The sequence below is a fragment of the Mesoplodon mirus genome, assembly GCF_964341445.2.
Source record: "Mesoplodon mirus genome assembly, chromosome: 8".
NCBI lineage: Eukaryota > Metazoa > Chordata > Mammalia > Artiodactyla > Ziphiidae > Mesoplodon > Mesoplodon mirus.
In genome coordinates this window covers 56,158,229-56,175,725 of record NC_138984.1, presented here as the reverse complement: position 1 = coordinate 56,175,725, position 17,497 = coordinate 56,158,229, and the positions used below count along the sequence as shown (strand labels likewise).

Below are 17,497 nucleotides of genomic sequence, written 5' to 3'. Positions count from 1 at the left end.
CTAGGCCTTTTCCATTTTATTTGCTGCTACTGTAATTGGGATCTTATTTCTCATAAATGGTTTCTGCCAGGATATATTATCTTGCAGATTATCTCTAGATTTTCCTAGCCAGTTTACTATGAATTTGGGTCTTCTAGGAAAACAACTGTATATAACTTTCAAATATAGGCTTCCTTTCCCATACTTATATTGCTTATTTATTTCATATATATTTCACTGACTAAAATTTCTAGAATAATTTTAAATAATAAACATATTATCAAACTACCTGTGTTTTGGTTGACTCTAATGGGTCATCATTATGATGTTTTTGGCTAATGGTGTGAGGGTGGTAGTCTCAATGGTGCTGAAGAATTATCTCCCATACTAGGTTGGTAAGGATATCCTGTGAAAAAAATAAATGTGCAATTTTGCTGAATTCCACTAGATGATCATGGCTTTTACTTTATCTTTTGATGTGGTACAAAACTGATACCCTAATACCGAACCATCTTCAGAGTCCTAGGTCAACCTTAGATGACTTGGTTTTTCTTTTTATTACTAAATTCTAGCTATTAGGACTATCACTCATATTTATAATAGAGATGGGTCTGTAAGCCTCCCTTTTTGGGTATTCTCTTAGGAAAATGGGGAAAGGGATTAGGAACCAGCATTTACTAGGCTACTGCTACCTCTAGGACAATGTATTAATGTCTTACATATATTTCATTTTTTTTTTGCAATTTTCTAAGGTTATCTGGTTTCACACTAGTTTGATTAAAAGTATTGCTTAAATTCATTTTTCGGTATTTTCTTCAATGCACATATCGTGGGAATTATCAGTTACTAGAATGTTTGAAGAAAGTCAACCTAGTTCCAAGCCTTTTCTGGAGGTAATTATTTTATAATTGTTTCCATTTTTTCCTTGATTGTGAATTTGGGCAATTAAGAGCTTAAAAGGCCTTTCCTGACTTAGTCTTATGTACTCACATATTCAGAGTTCTCTCACTTGGACTCATTCTTACCCCCATCAAAAAAAATAAAAAAAGACCTGCACACACAGAGGCACTACACATCAACAAAAAGCACTACTTTTCAGCTCTACTGAATTTCAGTAAAATCACCAACTCCTCTGACCCCTGAGCCTCCATACTTATTCCCTTATATAAACACTCTCCTCTATGCCTGGCTAGCAGTAATTTACTCTTGAGATGTGCTACACAATACCCTCTATTCCCCTTTCACAGGCTTATATTTTATTGTTACTGATTTTATTAAATTCCATCAGAACAGGGCATGTCTATTACATACCCACAAAAGAGATCATTACTGAAAAGGTTTTTCTGATAGTACACGTTTAACCTATTCTGCTTGTCATACTAGTTCTGCTATATCTCTGTAATGTTATCTTTGCCTTCTCCCTTTTTGTATCCTAGAATGATTCTTTCCCCTGACTTTGCCACACACACAGTATTTTCTGCTTTGGAGGATATATAGTCTATTTTAAACTCTACCAGTGGATAGTTAGAGCCTCTTAATTATTTAAAAAAAATGCTTATAATTCAAAGTTTAAAATCAGTGAGAAAAGATTTTAAATTCTCATTTTATGGAAGAGGAAGAATTTTGCACTTTTATTTTCCAATGCCAGTTCCCCCCTTCCTCTTGTCTAATTTCCTTTTTACTTACAATAGATGATCACTTTCACATTTTACATTTTACAGTTGTGAACCAGCCAGGGTTCATCAGTGAGGGAAGGGAAGGAGGACTTTCTTCCGGGAGGACGACAGCTCTCTCTGAGTGTAATCCTGAGGTGGGAGGAGGGGCAGGCAGGTGGGAGTGTGGAAGGTTGGGGAGAGGGGTTGCATTCAAGTTTACAACGTTACAATTAGTCAGTCTTCCCTCTAAACAGTTTAATACTTATTGCCAGTCCTTTTAAGCCTCAACTTCCTATGCTTGGATTACTTTTGATCAATGTTCCCTATGCTTTGGGTACTATGTTAATATACTGCCTCTATAAAATTTGTGTTAACTTTAGAAATGAATCGCTAAACAGCTAAGAGTTTTTGGGTCAAATTTTTTTTCACTTAAAAGTATTGCCAGAGAAACATGACTTAAAAATTTTTATTACTTGGATTCTCACACTACTTATCTTTCCAATTTACAAGTCACCCAGTATGTCTAGGTTTGGACTTCTGTTCATGAATTCCACCTGGAGCACTATGAATTTTCTTATTTCTAAAACTCTTAATTTTTTTTAAGAAAAATGATTACTATCTTTAATCACTGCTTCTATTCCAATTATTATTATTATTATTTGCACCAATTATGCAAACACTGAGTCTCCTTACCTCATCCTCTGTAAAGTCATGGCCTCCAATTGCAACTGGGCCATGATGTTTTTTCTTCACATCTGCTATTCCAAAACTGCTCTTCTCAAATCTCTGAAATCAGCAAACTATGGCACCAAAGTTAAATCCAGCCCACTGTCAGCTTTTGTGAATAGTTCTAATGAAAACAGCCACCTCGTGAGCTTACATATTGTCTATGGATGCTTTCACATTACAATGGCATAGCCGAGTGGGTAAAATGGTTACTACCTAGTCCTTTACAAAGTACGCTTGCTGACCCCTGATCTAAACCCATCATCCACCCCCTTTACTCTGAATAGATGACTTCACAAGGAATAAAAGACATAAAACGAGTATACCAACTTTCAGGCAAAAAAAAAAAAAGTATTAAATCTGACTCTGCATCCTATGCATGTCCCCTTCACATGCGTTAGGGGCAGTCCCTCTGTCTGGCATCTGATTCCACTCCTCTTCTCTTCAGACTAGGACATCAGTAATCTCTTTTGTATTCTATTTTTCTGACTCCTTCTTATGACATCCTAATATACTGACATTTCTCCCACCATAAAGGAAAACAAATCAAAGTAAGAAACTGAACCTAAACCCCATCTTACAGCTACGGTTTCTGGGTTTCTGCCTTGCCATCTTCGCTGGACACCCCACGGTCTATACTCAGAGCATATATTTCCTTACTCTAATCCTACTGCTTTCCCCACTCCAAGACTCCTTTCATTTGCTCCCTCACAAATTGAATTTATATTTTAGCTGCCTATTTGACTGCTCAGTAGCACTTGACACTGTCAACCACCCCTTTTCTTGAAGCATTCTCTTCTCCAACTGCTAGGATGGACAGTCTTCTGGTTCTGACCTTGTGATCACTCATCTTCTTTTGCAAGCTGCTCTTTCACTGTTCGTCCCGGTCTCTGCCCTGTGCTGCCTTCTCACCTCAGCCTGCATACACTGGTTACCATCTGTAGAATACTAAGGATTCCTGACTTGATAACTGAGATCACTCTCATGTTTAAGATTCACATATCCAACCAGAATGCCCCATAAGAACCTTAATATCAACAGGCTCCAAATCAAAATAACCTTTTTTTGTTTTTCTCCACAAACTGCTGCTACTCTTGTGATTACTGTATCAGTGAATGTATCAGTACCACCCTCCACCCAGTTGCTCAAATACCAAACCTGGGAGTCACTCATGACTCCTCCATCTTCCTTCTACCATATGAATTTCCAAGCCCTCTCAGAATTTCCCCTCACATTTCTCCATCCCAGGTCTCCTAGCCTAGCACAAAGCACTAGTATTGCTCATCTCTTAAGAGGGTCTCCTTACCCTCTCTCCTTTAGCCCCCTCCAACCCATCTGGATTGTTGATGACATACTCAACACTCATAGGTTAAGTTCAACTCTTCTAAAAAGATCTTTAAACAATCGTGATCTTCGCTAACTGGTTTACAACATGAGATTTCTCTTCCCTTTATACAATGGGATATAGCCACACCCGTTTTTACTCCCATAAATGTTCCATGTGAACCTTGCCAACACGCAATCGGTTGGATGATACCACCACTGAACTGCCTAACTCCCACTCAATTTAAGATGAGCATCACCTCCTCAGGAAGGTTTATCAAGTTTAATGCATCTAATTTCACTACTCTTTTTCAACTGCATGCCACTTTCACTTTTCCTCATTTTTGCCCAATTTTCATAATGACCTGCACATTTTGGGGGCATTTATAAAGTATACATTCTAAGAACCTTCTGCTGTGGCAGTTATATCAGAGTCCTCAGGACACTGGTTGCCTTTGTGTGTGTGCGTGCTGCAACTGTCATTCCTAAATCTCACAATTTTTCTTTGCACTTATCCTGGTTTGAATTTGGACAAAAGGCCTGGTTTGAATTTGGACAAGGGGGTAGGATTAGATACCATAGGAATTGTTTGGCTCTGATGTCACAGACTGAAGCAGGACTACACTTGAATCCTTTACAAAGGAATTTAGGGTGGAGGGCAAGAGATGAGGGAGAGGTGGAAAGGAAGCACTCCTAACAGGAATGACAAATTTTTTTGCCACTAATCACTGCAGACATCTGCATGCAAACCTCCCTGGTACAAAAAATAAGAAGGTAGCAACAATGTAAACATCTCTATCAATGTCTTCTATTTAAAAACAGTGATCAAAAAGCAAATGCCAGTCTTGGCCTTCTCTTAGAAACAAATGATTCTGAGGTGATAGAATGGAGGAAACACAACATTCCAATTTTCTAAAATAAAGTATGAAGGGTGCTGGCTTCTGCAGAGTAAGGGAAAAGGTTATTTAAAGGTTATTTAAAGTTTAGAATATGACCACTTGTCCTATCTTACTATAGTTGTATAGGTAATATTTTTTAAGTGTTTCAACCCTTCTTTTATTCTTTTAAGGGTAATTCAGTGTGTGTGGACATGTGTATGTGTGTGTTGAGTATATGGAAGGTTTTTCACTGTGCATTTCTGTGACTTTGGCCGTAATTTTTAAGCACTAATTATGTTGCTGTTACTAAGCTGGTGTAGGAATACAATGCCCCAAATTTGCTCTTTTTGAGAGCAGCAAATAATTAGCTGAAATTAAGAAGGGGTAGGAGGACCAGGAAAAGGTGATTTAAATTACATAACATTAGCATAAGTCATGCAATATTGATGGTATGCATATGTTAAAGTACATATATATGTAACATCTCAGAGTCAAGGAATAAGTCTTTAGTAGGTTCCAAAAAAACACTAGCTTTCCTATGTAGAAAAGACAATTACTAAGCATAATTCTAAAAGTTACCATATCAAATACATGGCTCTTTTTTGTAAAGCATCACAGTAATCTGAAAAAGAATTATTCATATTTTTCAAATAAACACAAAATAAACCAATTAATTCTGAATAAGTAGTAACAACTTTATTTTAACTCAATGTGCTGAAATGCAAAAAATATTTTCAGCAACAAGATACAAAAAGTATGTATCTCATCATTGACATCAGCTGATTAAAAATGAGGCTGAAAAGTTCAAAATGTCTTTATACATTTGAATCTTGAAAATCAATTTGCCCCAGAACTGATTTTTAAATAATTTTAGCAGAATTTTATTTTCAAAAATGGGACTCACTTAAGTTATATCTTCATTCTAAAAAACTGAATGCAAAAATTAACTGGGTTACAGTATACAAGGATAAACCCTTAACAACAGAAAAAGATTTAAATATAAGAATTCTTTTTCAAACGTAAAGTCCACATACTGCAAACAGAAGACACAGTGTGGTGATTTCATTCCTAGTGAAGAAGTCTCGCATGGTAGGCACTCAATATTTGTTCAACTGGACCTAAAATTTACATCATTCCATTTAACACTTAAATAAACCAGAGCTCATAATCTGTATAAAAGAGGTTTGCAAAATACTCTTACGTGTGTTGAAAGTGCTGACTTTATAATCTGAAAAACACTAAAACCCAACCACCCACGTTGTTTTGCAAGAATACATTGAATATTTTCATTTTATCCATCAAAGAGCATGAACATCCAACTCAGAACAATTCACCTCTTCAAGTAGACTTGGCTTTGAGAAAAGCTTGAGCTGGATTTTAACAAAACAACTTACCAAAGTCCCTAGTGTTCTATTTTAGTAACACTGGGTAGCATCTATGATCCACAATTTTATAAACAATTCTGCTTAGGTTTTAAATTTATGCACAAAACAAATGGGTAAATAAATTAATAACTATACTTTTGGCAATTTAAGCTCTAACTTAGGTCTCGTTTAAAAATAAACCAATAATGTTCATGACAACTTTTTAAGAGATTTTTGTTAATATTTTAAAACTTAATTTTAAAATTGATGTCCTTAAAAGGCACTGTTTTCACATTTCATCATGCAGTAAATTGGTCACATTTTTGAGAATTATAATTTCCTCTCAATTGTCCCCTCAAATAAAGCACATTTAAATGGAATACATTTCAACTAACCTAAACTTTCAACATTTAACTGAGTCCTATTTTCAGAAATTCACTCTTTTGAACATACCACACACAAGTCCAAGCAAATACAAGTACATGTACACACACACGCGCGCACGCACTCACACACATGCCCAAATGACCACGGAATACATGCAAGAATCTCCAATTACTATTTCAAGACAATGACACATGAGTATTCAAGGAGGTAACAATGGCAGGCCATAATGTTATGGCACCTTCATATTTGTGCTCCAAATACCGATACACATTAATATTAAAAAATGAAAAAGGCACAAATACAGTGTTTCTGTATCTCAATCTAAACAACAGTTCTCCAATGGTTACTTTTATAATATGGAACATTTAAGACCAGTTACTACTTTTCTAAGAAAAAGCTCTGTTTAGGTGACCAAAGGGAAACAGGAGCAGGCTTTAGTTCAAAAGGCAACACTGCTCAGGACAAAATCTGTGCCTACCGAAAACAATGTCTGTAGTTTAAAAATGAAAAAAAAAAAAAAAGCTATTAGAGCACTCATGTTAGAATACATTAACAATTTTGTATCATTGTCTCAAGAACCCACAATACCAAAAATATACATAATAAATAAAAAAAATAAATCAACTACCATATGATTCTGTTAGTATAATGGTAGGAATATATTATCTGAAAAGTGGACATTTCTTCAAATGTGGATATTCTTACAGCACAGTGTTGGACGTTTTTGGTACAAAATGTGCTACCAAACTAAAAAAAAAATTTTTTATAATAAAACCCTTCAGATTTGCAACAAACACTAAAGTAAGTATGTAAGTAAGGGTAAGCTGAAATGTTCATTATAATAGGCGTTATCACTGAAGTCACTATGGTTAGAAATGTAGATCCAAGCAGTGAATTAATTCAGAATGCACCTGTGTGCATCTGACATAAATGAATACACCAGTATTTTTTTAATATAAGACAACAAAATTCTAGGGCCTGAGGGATAAATTTTTGTTTTCTTCTAAGACCCTGGCAAAATCTCAAATTCTTTAAGTGTATATGTATGTGTGTGTGGTTTCTTTTTTAAATTGCACATTTTAAATTTAAAGGGCTCAATCTTATGGTGAAGTTAAGGAAGTGAATTTCTGCTCCCTATAATACTCTTACATAGGATGGAATCCATTCATATGTAAGAATCTTTCTTCTATCCGAAGGCAGTCTTCCAATTTCAAATTTAGGTTAACACAACAAAGACTCAAGCTACACAGGAAGAAATGAAGATATCTGAAAATATGATCGTTTTGAACCCCAGTTTGATGTGGATAACAAATGATTATTTGACAGTGTTTGTTCAATGTAAATATGAATCACCCTTGGTATATTAGGATTGCTTCGGTAAATACCTAACAGACAGATAACAAAAATAAAATATATTTTAAAACTTCATGCTTCATCTTTTTCCTTTTGTCCTAAATTCAAAAATGAAATAAACGAATTATACAAATTTTAATCTGGAGAATAAAGTTATATGTGTAAATATATAGGTATATGCATTTTTTTTTCCAGTGAAAAAAAATTTTCCCCTGTGGTCAAATGTAAATCTTGCCTAAGAAGCATACTGCCACTGTCACAGGAAATCAGATGCAGTGACTTGACACTGATTGCTCCTGCTTCACCAGGACAATGCACCAGAACAGACTTCTGTTGTAAACAGAGCTATCAAAAACTGAAGATGTGTATGTGTTTAAAGCTAAAATTCATTTATAATAAAGAACTGGCCCGTGAAAAGCAGTTTATAAATAGTTTATCCTGTTCACATTATGCAGAATTTCACTATCATCCACAATGTTGGTACAGTAACTGAGACAGAAAGGAGAAAGCTAGGGAGGAAAAAAGGTTTCAGAGTGTAGCCTGACATATTTCTAAGGGTTCTCTCCTTTAGTCTGCAAATAATAGCAGTTCATTGCTTTTAGAAGGAGAGTAGGCTGTCCAGGATTCATTTACTGTCAGGTGCCTTCTCCAAAGCGTGATAAACAGGCGTGAATTCAATAATGAATATGTGGAAGTCAAATTAACCATAATCGAGAATATCTTCCTTATCTATTATCACAAACATCCCAGTTGCCTCCATCTGTCTTAAAAATTCTTTCAAAAGCTAAGACAATTAATTATACCTTATCAACTCTCTCAAAAGCAAAAAAAAAAAAAGTACCATTCAGTATAAAAAAGTTACACATTAAAAGTGCATATATATCTTCTTAATTGGCCCACTCATTAAATTTACATTTGGTCATCCTTACTTTTAACATGTACAGAATTCTTCATACAAATGTAGGTCACTATAAATTAAAAAAAAATTAATTCAGCACAAAACATGCTTTCTTCTTATCGAAATCTTAACCTCAATCAGTTCTCAATCATTATAAACTTGGATAAACTCACAAAGAAACACAAGCAAAGGTTTGTTATGCTTCTCTTAGTTTGTTGGACAGATAACATACAAACACTACAAATTTCACTAAAAATTTGGGCCAACTCATTGCATATTTGCCCCCTGAAATGAAAAATAAATTAGAATTGAAGCAGTGTATTGCCATAACTTACCTTGAAGGTAAGCAGGTTCTCCTGTATTTATAGAACTTAGACTGGAGACATTACCAGTAATCTCCAATACAAGTGCTTTTTTAAGGAAAACCTAGTTTTAAACTTTGATAGCATAGGACAAACCCTATAATATCCATTTGCCTTTCTCAAACTAATGGAAGATCCTTTTGAAACTTATTATCTTCAGTTATCAATATTACTGCATTATGGAGCTAGTGCAATCCTGCATAGCCTTGGTCACAATGACAAGGCACAATAAAAAAATTAAAGTATATATATGAACAAGAGAGTCACTGAAGATAATTTAAGGCCTTGAAGTGAATTAGAGTATAATCAGTCTAATTTAAAGCTGAAGAATAAACCATAAACTATCCACCTGAAATTCAAGCAATATGCTTTCTCAGCTTCTGTTCTGTGGACAAGACAACAGAAACAACTCTTGCTTATGGTTTGTGTATTAGAATCCTTCTGGACCTGGAGGAGTAAAAGTCAATTCCATTTTTCTACAGTTCATGGAAGATTTCAAGACTGTTTTAGCCGTTTTCGTGGAATACCAAACTGTGGACACTGTGCAGATGCTAGTGCTCGGAAGGCTTCTGCTACCAAATGTGGGTGAGACTGAATCATGGACTTCCACCCAGATGTTTCCATTATGTCTGCTGCTTGGCTGAAAAATAAAATTAAGAGATGTTTACTAAAGAGTACTTTTCAAAATGCACTGATGCACTGTCAATTTTTTTTTTTTAATTTACAGATTTCAAAATGTTCTGGAACATTTTGTTTGCCTCTCTATGTATTCAAACCATTTGAATTCATTAAAATATCATCTTTACCTTACTGGTATTTTCTTTTATAAATGAAACTATTCAATTTTTCTGGAAATTCTACTCTTGGAAGTGTGTGACACTTGTCTGCACAGTTCTACTCCCACTGTTACCATTTCTATGCCCGCTCTTTCAAGAGCTCTTTTCCCTGGCTCTTACATGCAGGTTTTCTCTAGAGTTCCAAGTTGTGCCCTCGACTCTTCTCCCTTAACATTCTTTATCTTATCTCATCCACTATTCACAATTTTAACTATCATATTCAGTGATGATAAATGATGATTTGCTAAGTCCTAGGCCTCCCCACAAAGGTGGGTCCCAACCACTTGTTCTCTTTACTTGGATGTGCCTGGAGACCCGTAAATTTGGGACTGTCGGAAGGGAACTCAACACGTTTCTCCCAAGGCCCAAATTCTTCCTCTCTCATTTCCAATCAGCTAATGCTTCCACCATCACCCAGTGATTCAAGTCAGAAACCTGGAAGTCACCCTAGACGCCATCCTTTCCAATCAGTCATTAAAGCCCTATTTTAATTCCCAAAGGTATCCTGAATCCCTAGTTAAGGCCCACATCACCTCACATTTGAATTATTACGGGAGTCTCCTAATTTGTCTTCTATTCTCCTACCTTGCTCCTCTCAAACCAGCTTCCATGCTGCCTTAGTAACATAAACACTAACATGAACACATCGTCTTCTACTCTTCTCCATTGCCAGTACACAAGTTCTTTAGAAAGAGAAATAAAGTCTCCTAGTTCTTCCCCCTAGTTTTCTACCTCCCACTTCCATGCTCTGGCACTTTGAATAATAATACTGAACTGTTTATTGTACCTGATGTACAACATGCTCTGAGTAAATACAATTACCCAAGCAAAAAATCTAGTTATCCTTCCTTGTCTCCTGTCTTCTCTCCTTTGTACCTACCCTCCATCCAAATAATATCCGAGTATTATAGATTGTCCATTCAAAATATTATATCCCTTTATTTCCCTCGGGCTGCACTGTCGCCAGTCAAGTCTAATTTTGCTCTCATCTTTTGCCTGAAACACTCCAATAACTTTCCAACTGGCCTACCTATATATAACCTTGCTCCTCAACTACCACCACAAACTCAACCTCCCCACAACCATGCATGTGGAGACATTGCTAAAAACACACACCTGATCACATCCTACTCTAGGTTAAAACCTTTTACTGTATGCCCATTCCTGTTCGAATAATGTCTAAAAGGCCTTCCATGATCTGATCTTTGCCTTCTTCCTCCAGCTTCTCATGCCCCACCCTCCATACTGTTCTTTCTTATCACCAAAACTTTGCACACTGGAATGTCTTTTTCGGGATATACTTTCCCACCTCTTTGCTCTTCTTCATGAGGTCTTTATTTATACAACAATTCTTCAAAAGGGCTTTCTCTGACCCCTAGATTAGGTTTGGTCCCTTTGCTATATGCTCAGATGGGTATGCTCTACATTACCTATTATTACACTTAACTTCAACTACTTGTTTAATTCTTATACATCTCCTGCTAAAACATGAACTCCATGAAGGCAGGGAAAATATCTGTCATGTTCGCCATTATCTTCTTTGTACTAAGTAAGCACAGTGCCCTGAGAATTTACTGGATAATAAACATAAATATCTATCAAACGATTGATCAACTATTGCTTCATGCGTCTATACTTTGATTCAAGCTATGCTGTCTGCAATGCTTGTTACTTCCTTCTTAGTCTGCTAATTCCTATTCCTGTTTTAAGACAAGCCTCAGTCATCTTCATCCCTAAACCTCCAGCCTTAGTCAAGTGTCCTGCACATAACCTTCTTTATCACATTACTTACCATATTATAATAAAATGATATATTCATGGATGTGTTCCTGTCATTAGATCAATTTCTCAAGGACAGGATTTTTCCACATAATTGTTTTTATATGCAGGACCCCAGCATGGTGCTTGAGACACGATAGATGCTACACAAATGTTTGCTTCACTAAATAGCAGCTAATAACAATTAAAAAAAAAATTTGCCTAACATCCAATTACCAGTGTGTCGTCATGTTTATAATTTCAACTTGTTTAGAATCACACAGATACTTCTTAATTTACCTGACATTTTCATTTATTTAATTCAACAAATAGCTATTGAAGGTCTCTATGTACAATACAGCTTCTACACGAGATATAAAATAAGCTTATATTTTTTGACATTGAAAAAGCTATACAAGGCAAAATATTTTCTTAACAGAATAAAACTAGAGCTTGAAAGTGGCAAAGTACAAAGAATCACAAAACAGTCTTTTGATTTTTTCTAGGATCACATACCATGATAATGTATTATCACACACTGACCAATATATAGAATAATCAATATCTTAAAAATAGCCACTAATTTTTACTTTCATAAAACAGAATTCACAAACTGTTAAGAATTCAGTTAACCAACTTCAAATCTATCAAAACAGATGAAAGCAAGGGGCCATAAATCAAACATTCATTTTCTTGTCTCTAATGCTGTCTTTTTTTACTTTCTTGTATCAACTTTTGATAAATTGCAAAAATGGAGTTTAAGGGTTTACAGGCAAAAACTAATCAAAAGCAGATGCAAATTCTTCAACCTCCTGACTCCTGATACTGAATAATTGCAAAGAGTAAAAATGTCACTCTACAAATGAGTGAAGGGCTTCCCTGGTGGCACAGTGGTTAAGAATCCGCCTGCCAATGCAGGAGACACGGGTTCGAGCCCTTGTCCGGGAAGATCCCACATGCCGCGGAGCAACTAAGCCCGTGTGCCACAACTACTGAGCCTGCGCTCTAGGGACCACGAGCCACAACTACTGAAGCCCGCGCACCTAGAGCCCGTGCTCCTCAACAAGAGAGGCCACTGCAATGAGAAGCCCGTGCACTGCAACGAAGAGTAGCCCCCGCTCGCCGCAACTAGAGAAAGCCCGTGCACAGCAGCAGCAACAAAGACCCAACTCAGCCATAAATAAATAAATAAAATGAGTGAAGAAGAAAAAAGAAGGGAATAATAAATTCTAATAGTTACATCATATTCCGAAGATCCAGGCTTAGAAAGATGTCACAACTACCCTGCTCATTATAATCTACCAGGGAAAGGAAAGATCAAATTGCTACTATTTCTGGAATGGTAGGCAGTTAGCCTAATATAGCATGTGATGCAAGTTATCTGGCTACCTTAAGAAGCAGTGGGTTAGCATTCAAATGTCAAGTTTCTAGGCAAATATGGAGGGTACATTTCCTCATAGGATAAAATAAATATTTCCCACATTTTTAGAAATGCTTTCTGAAGGGGCAAGGGCAGGATCTCCAGCCACTGAAATACCTGGACTCAGCTATATACTACATGAACATACGTGCTTAAGACATTAGAGCATCCATCCCAATTCACATTAGAGCTGATCTACAACAGAGCATAGCCTCAAGAACCCACTAAGTAGTCAAATTATTATTTTTTAAACTGGCAGTTTGCTTCATATAACTAATATCTGGATTCATACTTATTGTAGATGAACAAAAGGCTATGCAAACACTTAATTTCATGTATGCAGATCAACTTTAAGTCAGAAACTGATGTCATCTTACTTGCTGTTCCAGTTTTTCCCATCTTTACACCCAAGCTGTCGAAGTACACTGCACCTGCATTGAAGATTTAAACACACTTAAGAAAAAGGCCAGTGAAGAACTGTTGAAGGTGTCATGTCCACTGAAATACAAGCATAGCTTACCTATTAATAAAGTCTATGGCTTGTGCTTTCAACTGTTCCGCACTGTGCAAATCTGCAAGGACAAGGGTATCAGCAACATTTTCTACTGAGAGGTTACTACACAAAGCTTCTTCACACATGACCTTCAGCCGTTCCAGTGCATACTATCCAAAAGGAAAACATAACATTAAACATTTACTCAAACTAGCAAGTTTTTAAATACACGATATTTGTACTTAGAAAATGAAGTTTAAGCCCATTACACATTGAACTGAGGGTACTTTAAAAGTCTTTAAATTACTTTAAATATAAAGAAAGTATGAATTAATGCATTCAAGAGAAAGACTAATTTTTCTTAAGAAATTTCTATTTGCATAAGTACAAGGATATTTTAAAAATAGGGTTTTAGGGCTTCCCTGGTGGCGCAGTGGTTGAGAGTCCGCCTGCTGATGCAGGGGACATGGGTTCATGCCCCGGTCCGGGAAGATCCCACATACCACGGAGCGGCTAGGCCCGTGAGCCATGGCCACTGAGCCTGCGTGTCCGGAGCCTGTGCTCCGCAATGGGAGAGGCCACAACAGTGAGAGGCCCGCGTACCGCAAAAAAAAAAAAAAAAAAAAAAAATAGGGTTTTATTCTTTAAAAACCCCTTATTACTCAATACTCTTAATGAGTATATTTCTCTTTTCTACTATTTTAAACACCAGTCAGTACACTGCATGTTGTCACTACTTAATTCTGAAAAATAAATTATAAAGCTAAACAAATCATATTCATAACCATTAAAAACTTAGTATATGTTATCAGAACATCCTTGGCAATTTATTGAGGTAAAATTGACATACAATAAATAGCAGATATTTAAAGTATATACTTTGATAAGTTTATACAGCCATATAACCATCATTAAATCAAGAGAGTGGACATATTCATTATTCCCCAAAGTTTCCTTCTATCTATCTGTAACCCTTCTTCCTCACCCCACCCCAGGCAATACCTCTGATGTGTTTTCTACTGCTACAGTCTGCATTTTCTGAAGTCTTCTATAAATGGAATCATACAAGTTGCATTTGTTTTTGTCTGGCTTCCACGCATTATAATTATTTTGAGATTCATGCATGCTGTTGTCTATGTATCAATAGTTCTATACTTTTTATTGCTCAATAGTATTCCACTGATCTATCGACAAACATTTGGGTCTTTCCAGTTTTTAGCCATTACAAATAAAGCTGCTATAAACATTCATATACAAGTCACTGTATGGGCATATGCTTTCATATGCTTTCTTTTCTCTTGAGTAGAAACCTATAAGTAAACTTGCTGAAGAGTATGGTTAAGTGTAAAACTTTAAAAAAATTGCCAAATGGTCTTTCAAAGTGGTTGTATCATTTTACATTCCCATTAGCAGTATATGAGAGTCCTAATTTTTCCATATCCTTGACCATACTTTGTATGGTCTTTGTAATTTTAGTTATTATAATATAGTTACAGAAGTATCTCACAGTGGTTTTAATTTATACTATGCTAATGTGGTTGAGCATCTTTTGATATACTTGACTGACACTATTTTAGGAAGTGTCTGTTCAAATATTTTTATTTTTAGAAATAACTTTGTTTACTTATAATTGAGTTTTGAGAGGTCTTTATACAGTCTGAATAAAAAAGTCCTTAATCATTTATATTCTGGACAAAAGTTGTTCAACATCAAAACAAAAAACAGGGGCTTCCCTGGTGGCACAGTCGTTGAGAATCTGCCTGCCAATGAAGGGGACACGGGTTCGAGCCCTGGTCTGGGAAGGTCCCACATGCTGTGGAGCAACTAGGCCCGTGAGCCACACTACTGAGCCTGCGCGTCTGGAGCTTATGCTCCGCAACAAGAGAGGCCGCGACAGTGAGAGGCCCGCGCACCGCGATGAAGAGTGGCCCCCACTCACCGCAACTACAGAAAGCCCTCACATAGAAACGAAAACCCAACACAGCCAAAAATAAATAAATAAATAAATGAATAAATAAATAATACAATTTGTTAAAAAACAAAAACAAAACAAAACAAAAAACAGAAACAAACCCCAAAGTTGTTCATCAGATATATGCTTTGCAAATATGTTCTCCCAGTCTGCGGCTAGTCTTTATTTTCCTATGTCTTTTGAAGAAAAGAAGTTTTAAATTTCACTGAAGTCCAATTTATCATTTTTCCTTTTATGTATTATGTTTTTGGTGTCATAGCTAAGAAGTCTTTGCCTAATGTAAGATCATGAAGACTTTCTCCTATGTTTTCTTTTAGAAGTTTAAGATTTTTAGGTTTATAATCTATTTTGCGTTACTTTTTGTATATGACGTGAAGTTAGCATACAAAGTTTTTTCAAATGAGTTCAACCACAGTTCATCTGTTTGGACATAGGCTATCCAACTCCTATAGCACCATTTATTGAAAAGACTATCCTTTCTCCACTGAGCTATCTTTGCACTTTTATCAAAAATTAAGTAGTCATACATGTGAGTCTATTTCTGTACTCTATATTCTGCTTCAGTGAGTTATTTGTCTATCCTGTCACCAATACAATGCTGTCCTAAATACTGAACCGTTATGACTCCTCCACTTTGATCTTCTTTTTCAAAGTTATCTGACTATTCTAGGTCCTTGCACTTGCATATAAATTTTTAAATCAGCATGTCAATTTTTCCCCTGCAAAAGCATGCTAGGATTTTGATAGTGACATGTTGGTTCTACTAATCAAAGGAGAATTGACATTTTAACAATGTTAAGATTTCTAGTCCATGAACAAGATTTTTCTCTCCATTGACTGAGGTCTACCTTAATTTCTATTAGCAGTATATTACAATTTTCAGCATACAGGTCTTGAACATATTTTGTCAGATTTATGTCTACGTATTTCATATTTTTGACTCTATTATAATGGCATTTTTATATTTAAATTTTTATTGAGATAGTAATACACACTTGGCCCAGTTTCTCCCAATGGTAACATTTTTCAAGATGAGTATAATTATCACTATATATACATATACATACATACACACACACACACACTTACATACACACACAGACAGACAGAAGTGGCATGGACATTAATACTTTTGGAGAAAGCTCCCAAGGTGCTTTAGTGCTTTGAGGATTGAGAACTACTGGCTTTGAGATTTCCTGAAATTTTTGTAGTTTCCCTACCTTCAGGAAATCACCATTATAAAAGAACATTATAAAATTAACATTGTTTTTTCTCTATACTCATATTAAAAAAGAAATCTATGAATACAAGATTAAATTAGAAAAAATACCCAATATTTTTTTCCTTTTTTTAGACAAAGGTCAGGCACTGTTTCTTAACACTAAGAATATCTTAAAACTGCCATAGATTATATATGCTATTGTGTGTGTGTTCTCATAAAACAGGGTAATGATACACTCAAAACTATTGAGTCTACAGTTAATCTGCCATTTCTGTAAATTGGCTCAAGATACTTTTATGTCTTATTGATTTAAAAAAATTTCATTTCTATATTATCCCACTGTGTGTTATTTCACAATACTCTCAAGAGCCACCCACAAACAGTATAAATTAGTTCATTATTTCAAGTTATTGGGGGTTCTCATTTGATGATAGTTTTCTAGATACATCAACCTTGAGGACATTTTTCAGCCCTTTAAGACCGAATTACTTACTTTGTCTGCAGCTGCCAACAAGTTGTCAGCCATTTTGTCAAGATTTGGCGCTTTCCCTGTGTAAATGAATCTCATCATTTCTTTAAAAACCTCAGGGTCTACATCATTTATTTCCACTCGATTCTGGTATTGAAAACAACAAAAAAAAGTTATATTTCAAGAACACACACATACACAAATGAACCAAAGCAAAACTGACAGCAACTTAAAAGCCCCAAAGTATAGTTTAAAATTGAGGTAAGTAAATCTTCAGTAAGCTAAGTAAGCAGGCAAAGTGAAGCAGGCAGGTCTAAGAGAAGTACACCAAGTCAAGCACTACCATGTAGGAATATAAACCCCAATTTCTCAGTTAAAAAGAGTTCAAACAAAACCAAAAAA

At 35.7% G+C, this 17,497-nt stretch overlaps 1 protein-coding gene across 3 annotated transcripts in view; it reads right to left on the bottom strand.

Annotated features, from left to right (window-relative positions):
- Positions 1–5,235: 5,235 nt before the first annotated feature.
- Positions 5,236–17,497, bottom strand: part of SPOPL (speckle type BTB/POZ protein like) — a 57,812-nt gene continuing 45,550 nt past the window's right edge. For all 3 annotated transcript variants that reach the window (XM_082631286.1, XM_082631287.1, XM_082631285.1), the window contains 4 exons: positions 17,120–17,242; positions 13,460–13,602; positions 13,317–13,370; positions 5,236–9,565 (listed from right to left, as the gene is read on the bottom strand). In XM_082631286.1, the coding sequence (XP_082487412.1) occupies positions 9,421–9,565; positions 13,317–13,370; positions 13,460–13,602; positions 17,120–17,242 (465 nt within the window). In that variant the 3' untranslated portion in view covers positions 5,236–9,420. The remainder of the gene's footprint in view (positions 9,566–13,316; positions 13,371–13,459; positions 13,603–17,119; positions 17,243–17,497) is intronic.